The 19,978-nt window shown below is 33.6% G+C and overlaps 2 protein-coding genes across 2 annotated transcripts; one reads left to right on the forward strand and one right to left on the reverse strand.

The window, feature by feature from the left end:
* Positions 1-2,382: 2,382 nt before the first annotated feature.
* LOC132173448 (mitogen-activated protein kinase homolog MMK2) lies at positions 2,383-7,563 on the forward strand. Its single transcript, XM_059584950.2, has 6 exons — positions 2,383-2,857; positions 4,255-4,384; positions 5,110-5,247; positions 5,372-5,704; positions 6,687-6,870; positions 7,001-7,563. The coding sequence occupies exons 1-6, from the start codon at positions 2,688-2,690 to the stop codon at positions 7,171-7,173; spliced, it is 1,128 nt and encodes a 375-aa protein (XP_059440933.1). The 5' UTR covers positions 2,383-2,687; the 3' UTR covers positions 7,174-7,563.
* Positions 7,564-7,702: 139 nt separating this feature from the next.
* Positions 7,703-11,291, reverse strand: LOC132173446 (putative polygalacturonase). Its single transcript, XM_059584949.2, has 6 exons — positions 11,131-11,291; positions 10,689-11,024; positions 9,635-9,755; positions 9,146-9,320; positions 8,595-8,665; positions 7,703-8,513 (listed from the first exon to the last, which is right to left on the reverse strand). The coding sequence occupies exons 1-6, from the start codon at positions 11,161-11,163 to the stop codon at positions 7,804-7,806; spliced, it is 1,446 nt and encodes a 481-aa protein (XP_059440932.1). The 5' UTR covers positions 11,164-11,291; the 3' UTR covers positions 7,703-7,803.
* Between the last annotated feature and the right edge of the window lie 8,687 nt (positions 11,292-19,978).

Genomic DNA, 19,978 nt, shown 5'->3' on the forward strand with positions numbered 1-19,978 from the left:
CTTGGGGTGGCCCAACCACCACCTAGGGTGTTTCGGCTACCCTAAATTTATTTATTTATTTTTTCAATCTTTATTTATAATTTTTATTAATTTGGATGAAAATTTTTGAGTTAAGTTGAAATTTTTTGAGTTGAGTTGAATTGAGTTTAAAAAATTGCCAAACTTGAATTTAGAAAAAATTTGAGATTGAGTTGGAAAATCTTGCTTCCCAAACAAAATATCTCCATTCAGATACTCTATCAAACAATATATTGACTTGGGTATTTGAGACTTCTTCAGCCTTTAAAGACCAACGATTTTCGGTAACTCTTTTTCTCGTTTTGTAAAAATGCGGTTGTCGTTTAAAAAATTGCTTCAACAAGCAACTTTATAATCCACCCATATATATATATATAGGCAATTCACTTATTAAATATGAAAGTAACCTTTTGGAGCGTGGGACGACTTTCAAGAACAAATAGGGATCAAAGAATACATTGAGAATAATCAGAAATTGTCTTGATGAGAAATAATCAAATTTGCTTAGATTAAAATATCATGGTTGGTTGTGCCCTTAGGAAAATATGATAAAGTTAAGGAGAGTGGTAATATAATATTGAAATGAAGACCAAGTAAATGGTTGTTTCAAGAGCCATGTGATAGTCAAAAAGAAATGTGAACGTGCTACATGGATAACATAAACAACATTGACTTGGACTTTTTTTTTAAAAAATTAAAAAAATTAATAAGCAACTCAAATATCATATATACTCTTAAAAATATAAAAATAAATTTTATATTTATGTCACCTTATAACATTTTTCCAGAAAAAAAAAAAACATTCAAAACAAAGTATTTATTATTAGGGATAATTACCTTTTGTCCTCATGAATTACAGCACCTTGACACTTTCTTTCATAAACTACCAACTATGACATCTGACCCCATCAAATTACCATTTTATGACAAAAAACCTAATTCCGTCAGTCAAAGGGGTTAAAATTGATGTCAACGGTGATGTGCAAGTCATGTGTCATTTTAAATTTTTTTCTTCCACTTTTGCCCTCACTTCAGACCGAGAAAATGACTCTTATACCCACCTAAACCCTAATCCAACACATGAAAACAATTTCAAATGAGGGCAAAGTGGAAGGAAAAAAAATTTAAAATTGCACATGACTTGCACATGACCGTTGACGATCAATTTTAACCTCTTTGATTGACGGAAGGAGGCTTTTTGTCATAAGATAATAGTTTGATGAGATTATGTGTTATAGTTGGTTGTTTATTAGGGAAAAGTGTCAATGCGCTGTAGTTCGAGGGACAAAAGGTAATTACCCCTTATATTCTTATTCTTATTATTATTCAATTTGAATGGTTTCTACGACAGATTATATAATTTATTTCTTGAGAGAAAATTAAATAAAATCAATATTTTTTAACCAATCATTTGGTGATAAGATTTTGATCTCATTCAATCTTCAAGATTGTTTCAAAAAAAAAAGATTGGGGTTGCCTTCCCCGCATATTAACTTGAAAATTGACCCATTGTGGACCCCTTTCTTTTTCATATTAATTAATTAATTAATTTTTTTTGGGGGTTTTCATATTAATTAATTGAGTCTTTCAGGCTATACACAGTTTTCTTTTCTTCAAAAAAATTTAAATTAAATTAATTAAATGATATTTTGTCTGATCTCCCCCTTTAATATTGAAGCTTGAAGGTATTTATTATGCATACCATATTTATTAACTTACCTTTTTTCATAACAATCGGTTGGTGACTCTCAATTTTGCTTTTTTAAATGAAGATTTGAAATTGAAATCCACATAATCCTATCTAATTTACCATTCCATGATACTTGTTTAAAGATACTTATTGCCTATACCATATCATGGATCATGAAAAGGAAAATGCTTGTGCCATTACAATTTTTATTATAATTTTCATATAAAGTTAATTAAATTGATAAATCAAATTTTTTACTTAATCACTTTACTAATTATATTTGTCACAATAATTTTTTTTTTAAATAAATTATAGAGCATATGACCAATTTGTTTTTGATTTAGGTGTAAGAAACCCTAATTAGCACTTCCAAAAAAAAAAAAAAAAAGGGACCGAAACAAAAACATGTAAAATAAAAGAGGTGTCATTTTACTGTTGATATTTTATTTTGTTGTATTCAACTATGTATATGATATTATTTAAAATTTTAAATAATTTAATTATATACAATAAAATAAAATAAAATATCTAATTATTTGAGTAACTTTTTAAAAATAGAGGGGATTTTTTTTTTTTTTTCCAACTTAAACAATGTTTCTAACTTTCTAGACAGCTGCAGCATGGTCTCTCTCTCTCTCTCTCATTCATTGCGTGACAATTTGCAAAGATATAGCTGAGCATTTATTTATTCGTTATTAGCGCAATATTTTATTGAAAAATGTCTCATTCACTTCACGGATTTTCAGACCGTTTTCAGATGAAAAGCTTCGGAAAAGAGGAACTATGTGCTGATGCATTGCATTCACACTTTGCCAAATTTTAGCCACCAAATACTGAAAGGTCGAAAACCCAGTGGGTTTTTGGAGACAAAAACAACCAATAAAAAAACAAAGAAAGAAAAATATTAGAGGAGCTTCTTCATATGTGGGTGCTGAGCTTTGAGCTTTGAACTTTGAACTTTGAACTTTGAACTTCGGACATGGCTGCCAAGGAGTCAAGCTCTGCTGCAACGGGAAGTACAATCAAAAGGGTGCTTACGCATGGTGGTCGATATGCGCAATACAATGTGTACGGGAACTTGTTCGAGGTCTCCGCAAAGTACGTGCCTCCCATTCGCCCAATCGGTAGAGGGGCTTATGGTATTGTCTGGTAAGATTTGTGATTGATCATTGATTCCAAGTTTGTATTTTTTGTTTCTGGGTCATTTTCTTTTTTCCTTTCTGGTGTTGTAAAGTTTGTATTTTTGGTTGACAAGGCTCAAGGTTGATGTGACGTAATTTGATATTTCTATGGAATACTTCTGCTTTAATTTCAAGTGGGTTTTGGAATACGTTTTTGAGCAACTTCTTTTTGTTAATCTGCAGAAGTTGTATTCTGAATGATATGATACAGTGGATTTTTATTTTTGGTGTTGTGAATTTGTTCTTTTAATGTAGATAAGGTCAAGGTTGATGTAATGTAATTTGATATTTCTATGGAATATTTTTGCTTTAATTTCAAGTGGGTTTGGGGGTTTAAGGTACTGTGCGGTGTGATTTATGAAAATCTAGTTTTCTTGGTAATGAATGATATACATAGTGAAGGGACCATCTTTCTGTTAATCTGAAGAAATTGAATGAGGAATGATATGATGGAGTGGAACTGGGCTTGGACAATTTTTGACACGACTCACACATCAGACATAAAATTAGCGGGTTAGAGTTAAGGGATTTAACTCGTTTAATTAAATAAGTCGGGTTATAGTTGACCTATATAGTCTCATATCCATGTCTCAACGAGACCCGAACCTAACATACAACATTTATGGCTGATAATTTTTAACATGACCCGTAAACCTGTTACAAATCCAACATAAAATTAGCAAGTTAGAGTTGATGGGTCTTACTCGTTTAATTAAATTGGTTGGGTTGACCTATATATTTTATACACATGTTTCGATACGATCTGAACCTAACATGTGAACACGAATTGCCACCCCTAGTAGTATATACAAGTACATGTTTTGCCCTTATATTTTTTATGTATTGCTCTCTCTACTTCTCACAATTTTCTCAATTGCCACTTGTAATTTTGTGGATCTTCATGCATTATTTAAGCTCATTTTGTGGATCTTCATGCATTATATGCAAGCATAGGATGCTTAATTTATCATAATTTATATGTTCTACTGATGAAGAAAAGGCCTACGTTTATGGTTTTAATAAGCCACAATTCCTTGATCATTTATTTTCTTTTCTGTTGGTATCAATTTAGCATGTGGTTGATGGTTACCTAATGTCATCGGTATGTGCTAGTCTATTTTGTTGCATTCTATATTTAGTAACAGCTACTTTCATATATTCTCTTTTGTGTTATTTGCTGCTTGAAATTGAAACTTTGGTAACTGTAGCTTCCTTGCCCTTCTCCCACGCACCATGTGTTCTCTAGAATATATGAGTCAAGCTGCTGCTTAATAAACTCGAAAAGACTGCTTCTTTATGTATTTACTTGACAAGTGTTGTGTTTGATTAAGGGAGTGGTTGATAACATGATTTCTTTCTTTCTAGTGCTGCTGTGAATTCAGACACACATGAGGAGGTGGCCATAAAGAAGATTGGTAATGCATTCGACAACATAATAGATGCCAAAAGGACATTGAGAGAAATCAAGCTTCTCTCCCACATGGAACATGAAAATGTATGTATGGTTACCTTTATAATGCCTTAAATAAACTCTTCTATTCCCAGTTTCTTAAATTTTTTTCATGATTTTTATTCTTTGCACACCGAAACATTGTGGAATATCTTAGAACTTTCAAATGATTTATTCTTCTCTTTTTTTTTTTTTTTTTTTTTTTTTTTTGGTGGGGGGGTGTGGGGGGGAGTTAGGTTGAAAGATCTTTTACCATGTTTTCCTGTGTATTAGTAGTAAAATAAATGCATCTCCAACAAATTGTATTGAAAGTACCTTATGAGACAGTTGCAGGGCATGGCCGAGTTCATAAGGGCTCTATTTTAGCATCATCTAAGACTATGAACAATGGGTAAGGGACATTAAAGGTTTTCATATGGCCTTGATCATGCTTGATTAAGCAGTCTCTTGGGTACTTCGTAATGACCTTCTTCAGATGTAAGACTTTAATGTTCCTCCTAGCTGTGTGCCCTTTAAATAATATAATAAGGTACCGCCGGCCCCCCCAACCCCTCAAGGTGGCCAATCGCAGACCATCTGACCAGGTGGCTTCCCCCCCAAAAGGAAAGCAAAGTACATTTTATATACGATGGGTTGGTGCAAAACCTGCATGCTATTCAATTTACCATGCGGATATTATGTCATGATATGCTTGTTTGGAAGTGGCTCTACATGATTACTCATTTTACTGAGTGTACTTGGAATTATTATTCGGCTTTCACCTTTGATAGGTTATTGCCATCAAGGACATCATACGACCACCAAAAAAGGAGGCCTTCAATGATGTGTACATTGTATATGAACTGATGGACACTGATCTTCACCAGATTATTCGTTCTGACCAACAACTTACAGATGATCATTGTCAGGTTTGGCACCTACAAAATAGTTGGGCTTTATACCTTGTCATTTAATTTAATACGTTTAAACTTGTTTTAAGTACTTAGTTTTAAAAAACGTGCTTGGGATTGATACATCTTGAAAATTATGCAGTACCTCTTGTATCAGCTGTTGCGAGGATTGAAATATGTACACTCAGCCAATGTTCTGCACCGTGATCTTAAGCCCAGTAATTTGCTTCTCAATGCCAATTGTGACCTTAAAATTGGAGACTTTGGATTGGCAAGAACAACTTCTGAGACAGATTTTATGACTGAGTATGTTGTCACTCGATGGTACCGAGCACCAGAATTGCTTCTTAATTGCTCAGAGTACACAGCTGCAATTGATGTATGGTCAGTTGGTTGCATACTCGGTGAAATTGTGACTAGAGAACCTTTATTTCCAGGGAAAGATTATGTTCACCAGCTGAGGCTTATCACAGAGGTATGCTTTTTGGGGACTTCCAAGTGAGTTAATATCTGCTTAATCTTGAGCATTGTTGGATGTTGCTACTGTTTTACTTGATCTACTATGATGGTACTCAAAAGGAGAGATGGGTGCTCAACATGCCACTATTCTGCCACACCAAAAGATGAGGCCAGTTGTCTCTACTCATTCTTTGGGCCTTTTTATTCATGTCACAGCTAATCTGATTAGTAATAGGCGATTATACCATAACAATAAAAGCAACTAAATTTCTCATTCTTATCTTAGGCAGTGGCTGTGTAGCTTGGTGCTTGAAGTGTCAAGAATTATATCTTAACATATTGAAATCATGTGTGGTTTGTAAAGAACAAATGTTGGCACTGCCAATATTGTCCTAATTTGATAGGTGGATTATAATGGTGTGGATGTGCCAAATCCCGTATTGGATGTCTACTAGGTGAGACTGAGCTATATAAGTGACTTTAGGGTCCTCCAACCATAAATTTGACTAGTCCTTTTGGTGTACTAACATAGTTGTGATTAATGGTTTCTTGGGTTATGACAACTGATATTAGAGCCAACCTAGTAACACCATATGACGCTGGAGCACTACAGTGTGATGCGAGCCATGACAAGAATGTCAGAGATTTGACTGGAGAAGATTATGACACCTTGGAAAGCTAAGTCCTATATTTGATGGGTAGATTATGAAGGGGTGTATGTGCCAAATCCTACATTAGTTGTATATTGGATGAGATTGGGTTGTATTAGTAACTCTTAAGGTGTTCTAGTTGTAACTTTGCTTAGTGTTGTTAAAGGTAATAACATCGCTATGACTAGCACTTCCTTGGATTATGACATTTGTACTATCTAATATTATGTTGCTTGGACGGTGTGATATCTCATCATGAGAATGGAGAAGTCATCCTATAAAGTAAAATTTCTCTTTATGCTGATGCATAACATTATAATGTGCTGAATATTTATTTTTCTCCTAAAGCTACTAGGTTCACCTGATGACGCAAGCCTTGGATTTCTCCGAAGTGATAATGCTCGAAGATATGTTAGACAGCTTCCACAATGTCGGAAGCAACAGTTTTCAGCTAGATTCCCTAGCATGTCTCCTGGGGCTTTGGATCTGCTAGAGAAAATCCTCGTCTTTGATCCCAACAAACGCATTACAGGTACAAGAAAAGAACTCAAATTTTCACGTGGAATAACTCTAGCAACTGGTTGTTGTTTCAGGTCTTTTTTGTTTTTAGTTTTTCACGTTTTCTCCAAATTCAGTTATTTTACTTTTGAATCTGTCTGCAGTTGAAGAGGCACTATGTCACCCATACTTGTCATCTCTTCATGATCTCAACGATGAGCCTGTCTGCCCTAGGCCATTTGGTTTTGATTTTGAGCAACCATCATGTACTGAAGAACACATCAAGGAGCTCATCTGGAGGGAATCAGTGAAGTTCAATCCAGACCCAATACATTAGGAGAAATGCTTTGCATATGCAGTGGAGATGTAATGGGAAAAACTTTGTTTCCTGAAAATAGTGTATAATTCATCACATTCACTGGAGTAGATATAATAGCATCAGAGTTTATATACTTGTAACTTGAAGTCAACTAACAAGCAAGGAGCTGAAACACATCTTTCTAAGGGATTTGGGTCTCTCACATGTCAGCCGCTTTGGTTCCTATATGAGCTGTTAGAGCTCCAAAGTGAAGTTGAAGCAAGTTTGGTAGAAACAATTGGTGGACATCTTTCTGATGAGTGTTAGGAGAAAAGATTGCAACAAAGACTGTGGATGTTATATTGCTTGGATATATTTTACGTATCGAGTAAAATCAGCATATTAATACGAAGATCTTTTTCGCGTGTCTATGTGTTGTTTAAATCTTGCAAATTTAAATTTGCAGTTGCAGTACTGAATGGTTGAAAGTGCTATACATAATCCTTAATATAATTTTCTCAAATATGGTGCATGCTATATTTATTACATATTTCACCATTGAAGCAGCTGGTTCAATTGGTCAGATTGTTTTTCATTGGCTTATTGTGTGGCCAAAACCTTGAATAGAGATCATTTGCTACTTACATAGATGGAAACTTTAGTTCAGTGTCAGAAATACTTTCTGTTGTAAGTACACATCTGAACTTGAACATTATCAATTGGAAGGCTGTCTTCCGGGAAATTACATGCTGTCCTCTTCTCTGGCCCTTGGTCTGGCAACAATTCACAAGGCTTAGGAACCACAGAACTTGAAATCCCAGCAACATCTGTACAATTCCATGGTACTTTCTTTGCCGCCTTTGCCAGTTCAATTGTAACATTTGATATGCAGATTCCAGTAAATGGGTATCCAGGAATTCCTTCCAGTCTAGCTGCCATTGTTACATTCTCAGCAACCATATCATGATAGTTAATGTTCTGGATCACAGGAAATGCATTAGGATCATAGTTGTTATCTGCATGAGAGCCATAATTCCCTGTCATCCAAAAGGCCCATTTCATGGTTTTCATTGTCATTCCTCTTACATATATGTCTTTCACAAAGCCTCCTCTTCCTACTGCAGTTTTGATCCTCACTCCTGATTCAGAATCAATGGCTACAATGTCTTCAGCCCTCACATCCTGGATCCCACCAGACATCTCACTGCCCAATGCAATCACAGCACTGAAGGGAGAAATGCATGTGAGCCGTCTGATTACCAGCTGCTTGGTTGGCATTCCATATGCAATCCCATACTCATCCCAACCACTCTTAACTGCCACACAATCATCCCCAGACACAATGTAACAGTCCTCAATCCGGGTATTTGTGCAGGAGTCTGGACAAGACAAAAGCTTAAGTATATTGATATCATGCAGCAGCAGTTTAAAATACAATGAAATTGTCTTCACGTGCTTACCTGGGTTGATCCCATCAGTATTTGGAGAAGTCACTGGTGCAAGAATCGTAATACCTTGAACAATGATATTGCTGCATTTCACTGTCTTTTAGAACAACAATCTTTTCAAATTGATAAATAAACTTGTAATTACATGTACCAATTTTGTCACTTTTGAAAACCTGGTAGGAACATAGTCAGACTTTCTTATCGTTGGGCCAAAGTATGAATGAAGGGTCAAGCCTAATTTTTAAACCCCTTCTCTCTTAGGGTTGACAATTTTTTAACATGACCCATGAACCCGATACAAATCTAACACAAAATTAGTGGATTAGGGTTAAAGAGTCTAACCTGTTTAATAAAATGAGTCGAGATATAGTTTATCTATATAATCTTATACCCAAGCCTCGACATGATCTAAACCCGACACTCGAATACGAATTGCCATCACTACTCTTTCTATCTTTATAAAGAGTAAAATCACATGTACCTATTATGCAATATTTAACCCTAAATGTAAAACAAAACCAAGTGAAATGCAAAGGTCTAAGTTGAAAGAGAGGGAGGAGAACCTGCTGTAAACAGGATGGATGTTCCATGATGGGGAATTTAGCAAAGTCAGATTGGATATTTGAACATTTTCAGAGTACATAATCTCAATCAGGTAAGGCCGGGTATACTTGAGCTGTCCTTTATGGAATTTTTCCCACCACAGAGCACCTTGACCATCAATGGTGCCATTGTCCCCTGATAGAAATAGACCCATTTGCTCACAACCAAGATATTATAATTTACATCGCTTGATTTTGCAATTTTAAAAATAACAATCGTAAATGTGTAATTTGAACACATGATTTTTAAAAATGCAATTAACTCTTTGATAAAATCGTTTCTAAAATAGTAGTTTGACCTTTAAAATCGTACGTTTTTAAATACGTTTTCAAACTTTCATTTTTTAAAAACGCACTTTTAAACCGAATATTTTTTACAATTTTAGAAAATTGCAAAACTAAACGGGCTCTTATCAGTAATCATTCAGAACAAATGGCTATGCTTTATACCTGTTATTATGACATCAGTGAGGTTGGTTCCAAAGATGAGACTGACAAACCTTCCACCGGCTGCATCCCTACCTCGACCGTAGGATGGCAGAGGATTAATCACAGCCCATTCATTCTCGTCCTAATCCGATTATGAAAATACAGATGGAACCAAAAAAAAAAAAATCAGTACTTTTGAGATAAATAAATTCACCAAATCCTTATAATCTTAGCTTCAGTTGGTAACTTTTTTTATTATCATCATCAAATTAGTAAACCAATGAGTTTAGCATTGACTTTACATTTTTCCCTTCAATTAATTAGGATGGATGCAAAGTCAGAGTGATGAGAGTCCGTTTTTAAATTTGTGCATAATTTGATATGAAATTAGGAGGACTCTTCGGTCGAGGCCCCCCTAATTTTGTCTCTGGCTCGATGGACCATATTTTTTTCTTTTTGGTCAAGCTAATTAATACAACTTATGCTATTAAACATAATCAAATGTAGACCTTAACGATCTAAGGCCATTAAGGCCAATATCTTGATATTCTCTGTTGAGTTTTTTTTGCGCCTCTAGCTAGTTTTGTTAACAATATGCCGAAATGCACTTTTCAAAGTTAGGCCAACAGCCTTCACGGGTATATATAGTGACTTGGATGGCCCAGATTACCTGGATCGTTTATATCAGGTGGGTCCCTTATCACATCCTGTGGACCTAAATGGTTGCCTTTGGCTTGTGGTGTGCATATATATATATATATATATATTCTCTTTATTCTTTATTCTTTTGTTTTGTTTTGTTTTTTGTTTTTTTTTTTTTAAATGTAGATGTGAATGTTCTATGTATATACAAAATTACTGAGAGAAAATGTTGAGCAACATTTCTCTGACGAGGTTTCTATCTTTCTCTAATGAAAGAATAGCTCCCAGCCTTACAAATTTTACAATTAACATCAATTTAATTAACTTCACACATTACTCAGAATGCATAATAAAACAAAGATAGAAGAATATGACAGATTTATTAATTGATGATTAATATAATTCACTAAAAATCTTGGGGTTTCCTACTAACCTGGGAAGCAAGAAGAACTGCATCTTTGTGGAGATAGAGTGTGAAATGGCTAGTGAGATTGAAGCTCCCAGTCAACCATTTTCCAGGAGGAACAAAGAGCTGTGACCCTCCATCAGATGCATACTGGGTAAGATTATCAATGGCAGCCTGAAAGGCCTTGGTGTTTGATGTAATCCCATCACCAACTCCTCCAAAGTCCTCCAATGAAGCTCCATGAGCTCTGCAACTTATTGCCCTGTACTCAAAGGAGTCAGAAACCAGAGCTTTCCGGCCTTCAACACCATTTGTCTTGAGGAAAACCAGAAGAACCAGAGCTAACACAACCTCAGCAATCACCTGCAAGAATATCAAAGAGAAAGTTCTTCATTAATGGGATTTGTTTGGCAATATAATTGAAGAGAACCCAAAAGGCTAAAAAAGCTCATGTTTTTTGGAAGACAACCTGAGTTGTTCTGGGATTGTTCAGCAACTCCATTGTAAAACAGGCAGGTGGGTGTTTGGTCTGAGGCAGAGACGATGTACTGTGAGTTTATATAGACTGTGGGATGGAGTTTGAATACTATTTGGAAATAGGACCTCCAAGATTCATTTTATAGTTTGGATTAAATGTTATAAATAAGATGAATATATTTTCACGTTATTTCACTTGAAATAGAAAAGATTCTCAACGTCAATAAATTATTAAGGTGTATTATTAAGGAGCTATAGATATGATATGATATATATAAATTAGGAGCTATACATAGATATGAAAAACTTATTTTAGGCTATGGTACATTGAATACTCAATGCACTTGATAGAAAGCCTACCCACTACTACTTTGTTAGCTATGGAACCACACATTCTCTCTCTCTCTCTCTCTCTCTCCTAAATGCCTTAAAATATTATCTTAGTGGCCTAACAAATAGTAGTGGTTTATAATTGGGACAACTGTACGATTCAATCTTATAAAATTTTTAAAAATCTATCAATAGATTTTTATTTTTATTTTTTTAGTTTTACAAAGGAGGATTATTCCCATTCTTAATTCGAAAAGAAGAAGTGGGTGATCCTAAAAACAAAAATGGGGTTTGGCTCTCCAACAACAGACACAGAATAAACAAAAACAGTGCGACAATAATTACAAATAGTAAGAAATTGGTCTTCTTTAAAAAAAAAAAAAAAAAAGGTAAGAAATTGATTAAACAAGTGACTCGGTACTCTAAGGGGCTTGTGTAGGTTCTTCTAATTTTTAAGCGGTCTTGTTTTTGAGGGGTTATTTGAATTCTTTTTATCCTTGTTGGGTTTCTTCATTAATTCTTACTTAGCCCTAAAAAATGAGCTATTTTTTTATGAGTTATCCCACCAAAACAAAGATTTTGTTGAATCAAGGAATGCAATACCAAGTAAGTAGAAATATTCCTAACATATCCTGATTTTATAATATCGAAATAGGATAAAACTATATGATTAGAAAAATACTAAAGTACCCAAAATTAAAGAAACAAAATCATATTCTAGAAAATTTTGAAAAATATAAAAATAAAAATAATTTGTTTTTTCAAATAACAAACAAGAAATCCTACGTACGTCATATCGAAATTTTACTTGCACAAAGGCCCTGTGCATACACAAGGTAATATCAAGAATGAGTGGACAGGATTCCAAGGTGATATATATGAGTTTCATTTCACTTATGTATGAAGCTTCATGAACAATTATTGCATAGTTTTTTTTTCTTCCCAAAATTAATGGCACAAACTATTATGATTACGATGGATGTTAAATTGAGCTAGCTTAGTATATAAGATAAATGTAAAGATTTATCTTTATGCATTTTATAAATTCTAGAGTTTTTGGCGTCAATGGAGTCAAATATTAGCTAATTGTACGTGGTTGTCAATGGAGTCATATCGTATGGAAAACTACAATTATCCTCCTTAATTTTTCACTCAATTTGCAATGTTTTTCCAATCCACCGTTAGAGTTGCAATGTTTTCATTCTGCCCCAATTTTTTTTTTTTTTTTTTTACCATGTATAAAAGAAAAAACGAAAAGAAGAACAAAAATTTATTAAAAAAAAATGCAAAATACTTAAAATAGACCAAAGTGATGATTTTTTTTTTTTTTTTGACATGTCCACACAAGAGAATGGGAAAGGAGGATTCGAACTACTGACCTCTGTTTTATGAGCCATAATATTGTATCCCTAATAGTAAATTTAAGCAAATTGAAATACTAAAGGGAAAACTGCAAAATATTGAATAATAAATTAAAAGAGGATAAATGTATATATTATTATTATTAGCCAATTTTGGGTGATTAGGATGTAGGAATGAGATTGGTGGGGGTTCCACAGGGGTCACGGTAGGTTGTCAGAACTTGGCATCCCGTGAGCAAATTCCTTATCTCACAGTCACACCATGGCCAGACCTTCACGGGCAAAGTTTGGTTCTGGACAAGATGCATATACACCAACTAGTCTTTGTCCCTCAATTTATTGCACACTAGACTTGATCATGTGGCTCGCACAAAACCCAAAGCGAGAGAGCACCGTTAGATCTCGCACTTTTATTTTATTATTATTTTATTTTACTGACGTGTCAATGTTGATTTGCGGTTGTTTAAAATAGAATTCAAGAACTGCTTGACATTGGCAATACCATCACCGTAGAATTAGATAATGAATGGATAAAAATGTAGTTTTTAGCACTACTCGTTGCAAAATATATAAATAAAGAGCAACGCTATATATGTACCACACTATTATTTCACTATGTTGATGTGGCAAATTTAAGGGTGGATTGGCATTGCCATGTCAGCATAATAAGAACACAATTATCACACCTTGCTAATGTGATAGTGATAATAAATCATTAGATCAGTCATTGCTAAAAAATAATAATAATGGCTGATTAGCGCTGTTACATTATCACGATGGGATGACATGCAATGGGATAAAAGTGTAATTATAGCTTTCCCTCTTCAAATATAGGCATAAATTAATGAGTAATGTTATATATCACACCATTATTTTATCACTATCGTACTATACTGATGTGACCATACTAATCTACCATTTAATTTTTTTTTTTAACCATGGTTGTTCTGAATTAACAATGCACTTCAACAAAATAAAATAGTAATGAATTAATAGTGGTTTACTTCAAATTAATTAGAAGGAATTCACACAATTTAGGTAAACCAACTCTCATATGAGGATCACAACCGCATGCTTTATATATATATATATATATATATATATATATATATATGAAAGTGGTATTGTTGGTGGACTCAAATAATGTTGTCTCTAGAGTGCATTCCACGAGTCCCACTTTAATTGAATTTAGGTTGTTTTTGGATAATTAAGTAAGCTTTATTAAAAGAAGAACAAAAAAAACAAATAGAAGTCAACGCTACAATACAATCAATTGCCTCCACAAACAGAGAAAACAACACAGCAAAAGAGCTCCAACAACAATCGCCCATGCAAAACCAAAAAAAAAAAAAAAAAACAAAGCCACATGAAAAACTCAGTGAATTAGATCTTGGAATTTCTCTTGTACCTATTAAAGTAATGATTAAATTTCTCTTGTACCTATTAAAGTAATGATTAAATGATTAAATTTACCTCTTCTTATCAGCTTAAACTTTTGGGATAACTGATAATTTAACATGGTATCAGAGCCAATGATCGACATGAGATCAAACCTTGACTCCGTCAAATCATTCTTCCATTTAAATTAAATATTCCACGTGTTGGCCTCACCTATTAAAAGGGAGTTTGAGCCCACACGTAAGAGAGAGTGTTAAAATAATGATTAAATTTAATATTAAATTTCTTCCTATCAGTTTAAGCTTTTGGGATAACTGATAATTTAATAGTACCAAATGACAAATATGATAGTTGCATACATCAACTTGACAACAAGACACAAAAGACAGCTATCTTTAAAGTTTATGACCATTAAAAGTAAACTATTAACCAAAGAGATGGAGGTTGTATTTATCAAAGAATGAAAGCCAAATCCTAGAAGAGAAGGGGCAAGAAAATAACAATTGATCACAAAAAAACACATCGAGGAATGAGAGATGCCATGGGTGGCTAGTTTTGTTAGAGTTCTGACCAAAGCACTACAAAAAAAAAAAAAAAAACAAAAACAACCATTTAATGAAGTTTAGAGAGAAAAAAAAAATTACTAAAATGCGTCATTTTACTGTTCAAACGGCACCATTTTAAAAGTAGTATCGCTTGAACAGTAACACTATTCAAGTGATACTATTCACGAGCTAGATAGTGGCACTTGAATAGTAATACTATTCAAACAACACTATTCACTACATAAGGTGTATTCACGCCCAATAAGGTGTCATTTGAATTGTAACACTATGCAAATGACTATTCACTACAGAAGGTGTCGTTTGAACAGTGTTACTATTACACTGTTCAAACGATACTAACTAATTTTTGAAAATTTGACGCTCAAAATTAAGGCTTATTCAAGCGATACTATTCATGAGCTATATAGTGTCACTTGAATAGTAATACTATTCAAACGACACTATTCACTGCATAAGGTGTATTCATGCCCCATAAGGTATCATTTGAATTGTAACACTATTCAAATGACACTATTCACTACAAAATGTGTCGTTTGAATAGTGTTACTGTTATACTGTTCAAATGATACTAACTAATTTTTGAAAATTTGGTGGTCGAAATTGAGGCTTATAAGCTCAACACCACACACTAAAAAACACTACAATTTCTATCTTTCAACCACACACTAAGAGCCTGTTTGGGATTGCGTTTAAGAAATAGAGCTTTTAAGTCAAAAAGAGCTTTTGGGCAAAAGCTTCATTTTTAAGCTTTTGCCAAAAGTGCGTTTTGACCATTTTTAGGCTTTTTGGACCCTTAAAAACGCTTTTAATTTTTTTACCAAATGAGTACTTTTTTTTCAAACGGGCTTTTTGAGTGTTAAAAGCATTTTTAAGACCCTCAAACACAATCCCAAACATGCTCTAAATCTTAAAAAAAAAGAAAATTAATTTGATTTTTTTTTCCTTTTTTTTTTTTTTTTTTTTTTTTTCTGAATTATAAATATTTTTTGGTAAAAATTATTATTTTTCGTTTTATAAAAGAATAGTGACTTTTGAATAGTAAAATGTCACCTTTTAAAAGATGTCATTTCACTGTTCAAACGCCACCTTTTATAAGGTGACGCTTGAACAATGCGCATGTCACCTTTTGGAAGGTGACACGCACTGTTCATGTGTCACCTTCCAAAAGGTGACACTTGGCCCTACAAGACACTATTTAGTGTCGTTTGTATAGCAAAAACGACCTATGTTTAGAGTTTTTTACCGAGTGTCACTATTCAAACATCGCTAAATGAATAGTGACGTTTTAAGGCATTAAGAGTCATTATTCATATGTCACTAAATTGCTATTTTTTTGTAGTGAAGCCAAACTCCTTTTAGGTGTCTCATACACCTATTAACTCGTTTGTAGCAACATGGGTTTAACACACTACCCCACTAATAAATGTTTATGAGTTTTGGGATACAAATATTACGATATTAATTGTCACACATAACTTAAATACAATCTTAATAATGTATATAAGGTCTTGAACACTCAACTTTGTAAGTTGGTTTTCAAATATGAGTTCTACACAATGTTTGTATCATTTGGTATCAAAGCCAGCTGCTATGTCGAGTATGGGATTCAACACAGTTTGTTGAGTATGGAATTGAATGGGTTGCATCTTTGTAGTTGAGTCACAGAAGAGGCAACCTATAGGTCATATTAAAATGTCTTGGTACTATGTATGAGCATATTACTAAGTCATTAAATACTGACAAATGAGTGGAGTCGTCAAAAGAAAAAACGTTACCATCGGGTCACTATCGATAGAGTGGGCTGTCGTGACATTGGTTGCGGAGAGTGGTGATATGTAACAATCCTAATTGTCCCGCATGGATTAAGTACAATCTTAACTATGTGTATATTAGTTCTTGAACACTTTTTCCTTGTAAATCAGTTTTCAAAGGTGAGTTCTACCAAAGATTTGTATCAATAAATACTCCTAAGATTCGACTATTAAGACATAAGAATCAAAGCATAGATCCCTTTTTTCTATATAAGACATAAGAATCAAACCATATCCTCCTTCAGTTCCAATGTAAACATCATCTACTAGGATACTTATAAACCACTACCACGAGTCCCAAGTCTCACTATCAGCCGCTACAAATGCAATGGGGGAACATATTATCATTCCCAACCTTTTTTAATAGGACACAACAACTGCCCCCGAATTCCTCCTCAATGTGGCAAGCATCCAAACTTATTATTTGCCTACAACCCTTTTTTACACTCATCTTAGAAAATATTCTGCGTATCAGCCACAAGGTGTCCAAAGCGACTCCAATTCTGCTCTAGTGAGCTCACTGCATTCACACTGGAGGTGCTGTCCCTTTTGCTTTGGGTCCTCCCTTTCCTGCGTGGTGGTTCATGGCACGATCATTTGGGCCTACTTATACTCCTAGGCAGATGTAAGCATCTCCCTCACAAAGCACATCTGGGTGGGTAAAATTCCCCCATGGATCACTTCATTTCTACGGAACCCGATTTTCCTTTCCTTGCAAGTCCCACGAACATCATAAATTTCTCCTTACCACATTTTTGGAGTAATTTTGAAATGGTTATTTTCCAAGATTGAGACAAAACCCCCATTTATTATTTTATTTAACGAAAAATCTTTTTAAAATATATATATGGAGCATTTTAAAAAGATCGATGTTTATAGTATTTTTACATGATCAAGAACTTTTATTAGGGAAAAATGCAAAATCAGTCCATGTGGTTTACTTCATTTTTAATTAATTTCCTTTAGTATCAAAATGAAATCAAAGGTACATAAAGTATGCCAAAAAAATAATTTAGTCCATACAGTCAAATTCCGTTCACTGACTTGACAAATATGATAACATGGAATGTTAGAACCAATAAAATTGTGATACTTGTCATATTTAAGTCAGTGTCACACTAACAAAATCTGTTAAATTAGTGGACGAAATTTGACTGTAGAGACTAAATTATTTTTTTGGGATACTTCGAGGACCTTTGAGTTCATTTTGATACCACAAGGAGCTAATTGTAAATTAGGGAAACCACAAGAACTAATTTTTCATATTTCCCTTTTATTTAAATGAAAGTTAAACATTTTGAAAGCAAGCTTCTTTTTTTTTTTTTTATCTAAAGGGAAAAATATACTTTAACCCATTGAACTATCATCACATTTTCATATACGTTTCAAACTTTAAAAATTGACATTAGGCCCCCCTTACTACCACGTGTGTCAATAAAAGACACTTTTGCATTATTCTCCCCAAAATACCATTGAAGTTATTAAAAAATAGATTAAAAAAATAAAAAAGTAACCATTTGAAAAAATAAAAAATAAAAAATTAAGGGGGCTAATATTAGAAGGTAAACCCCTTTGGTATTTTCAGTTTTTCCTCTTTTAGTTTTGTTTTTTTTTTTCTTCATAATTTTAATTTTTTTCAAATGGTGACTTTTAAATAATTTTAAGGTTATTTTGAAGATTAAAAAAAATTAAAAATGTCTGATTTGATATGCGGTGATATTATGGGGATCATTACGTTACTTTTTAAAGTTTGAAGTTGTAATTGAAAATGTGGTGGTAGACTGGTAGTTCATGGAGTTAAAATATATTTTTCCCTTATCTTAAAGATTTAAATCAATACTCACACACACACATTGTTTAACCTTATTTACTTGCTAAGATGTGAACTTACTTACTTACTCTTTTACATGTAAATGCAAATTTACAGGAAAAATGAGCGTGATAAATGTTGGGAGATTAATACCTTCGGGGAGTCCTTTTATGAGTCAATAATATAGCATATATGTTGAGACACCACATAACCCAAAAGCTTAAGCCTATGAGTTTGGGCCCAACAATGCTATATTAACCACTTACACTTCTTATACATTATCTAATGTGGAATTTTATTCTTTTTACATTCACACACACACACACACACACACACACACACACACACATATATATATACACACACTCAACAATAAAGAAAAAAAAAAGTGTTCAAGGAAAGACCCTGAGGCCCAAGTCGAGCAGCTAGCAAAGAAGACGAAATAAAAAGTTGATGGGTTTAAGTTGTTTAGATCGTTGTATACTTGTATTATGTCTTTTATGTTGTAATATGATATATAAGTATTTTATGAGAGATTGGACTCCCCTATGTAGGGCATGTGTTAGTAAATGCAAAGGGCCAAAACATTGTGGCTTCTATGTTGTGTAAGGAACGACGATATTGTTGCATATAAAACATGAGGTTTTTTGTGCCACGGTACTTTTCAAAGGTGATCGAGTTTATGGTTTGGTCAATTATTTTGTATTGATGTTCACTAGTGCTGTGGTGCTTCTTTATTTAGCGGTGATCATATACAACACACAAAAAAAAAAAAATCACTGCAAACCCGTTCAGTAGGGCGTTACAAAAACGACAAATTTAATCATTTAATGAATATTCTTATATTATGCCTCTATACATATAGAAACTGCTTAAATACTACAATATACCATTGTTTTAATTGAGTGAATCGTATGTTACCATCAATCAAGTGAGATTTAAACAAGAGGGTTTTGTGCTGATTTCATTTTATATCATTTTCAATTTACCATTGGATCGACTTCATATATATATATATATATATATATATATATATATACACTTATTATCAACTAAGCATGTTAACTTTAACCTAATTTGTTCCATGTTTAGCATCATCAAAATAATGAAAACAATCTCATATGAACACATTAGTCGTTACCAACACACGGAACATAACTAAATAAAAATGTTGAATCCATGTGAAATTTGTTGGCTACCGACAATGTTTTTCCCTACTTAAGATAAGATTTTGATTAAACAAAATGGAGCAAGTCCCACAAAAATTTATCTAGATGGTTCTCCATCAATCTAGAAGGTTTTCTACAAAAATTTATCTAAATGGTTCTCCATCCATCTAGAAGGTTCTTAATTTGTCTTCATCATCTAGATAGTTCTAACTTGGGGGCTAAGTTCATCATCTAGATGGTTCTAACTTTGGCTATAAATAGCTAAGGGGGCTTATGCCTCAAACATAATTGATGATGATCAACAACAACACAAAAGAAGAGAAGCCAGGAGAGGAGAGCTTCAGTTATACTCCCGAGAGAGAGAGTTAAGAAAAGAGTGTTTTAATACACCACTG

The sequence above is a fragment of the Corylus avellana genome, chromosome 3 (assembly GCF_965113065.1).
Source record: "Corylus avellana chromosome 3, dhCorAvel1.hap1.2, whole genome shotgun sequence".
In the NCBI taxonomy this organism is placed as follows: domain Eukaryota; kingdom Viridiplantae; phylum Streptophyta; class Magnoliopsida; order Fagales; family Betulaceae; genus Corylus; species Corylus avellana.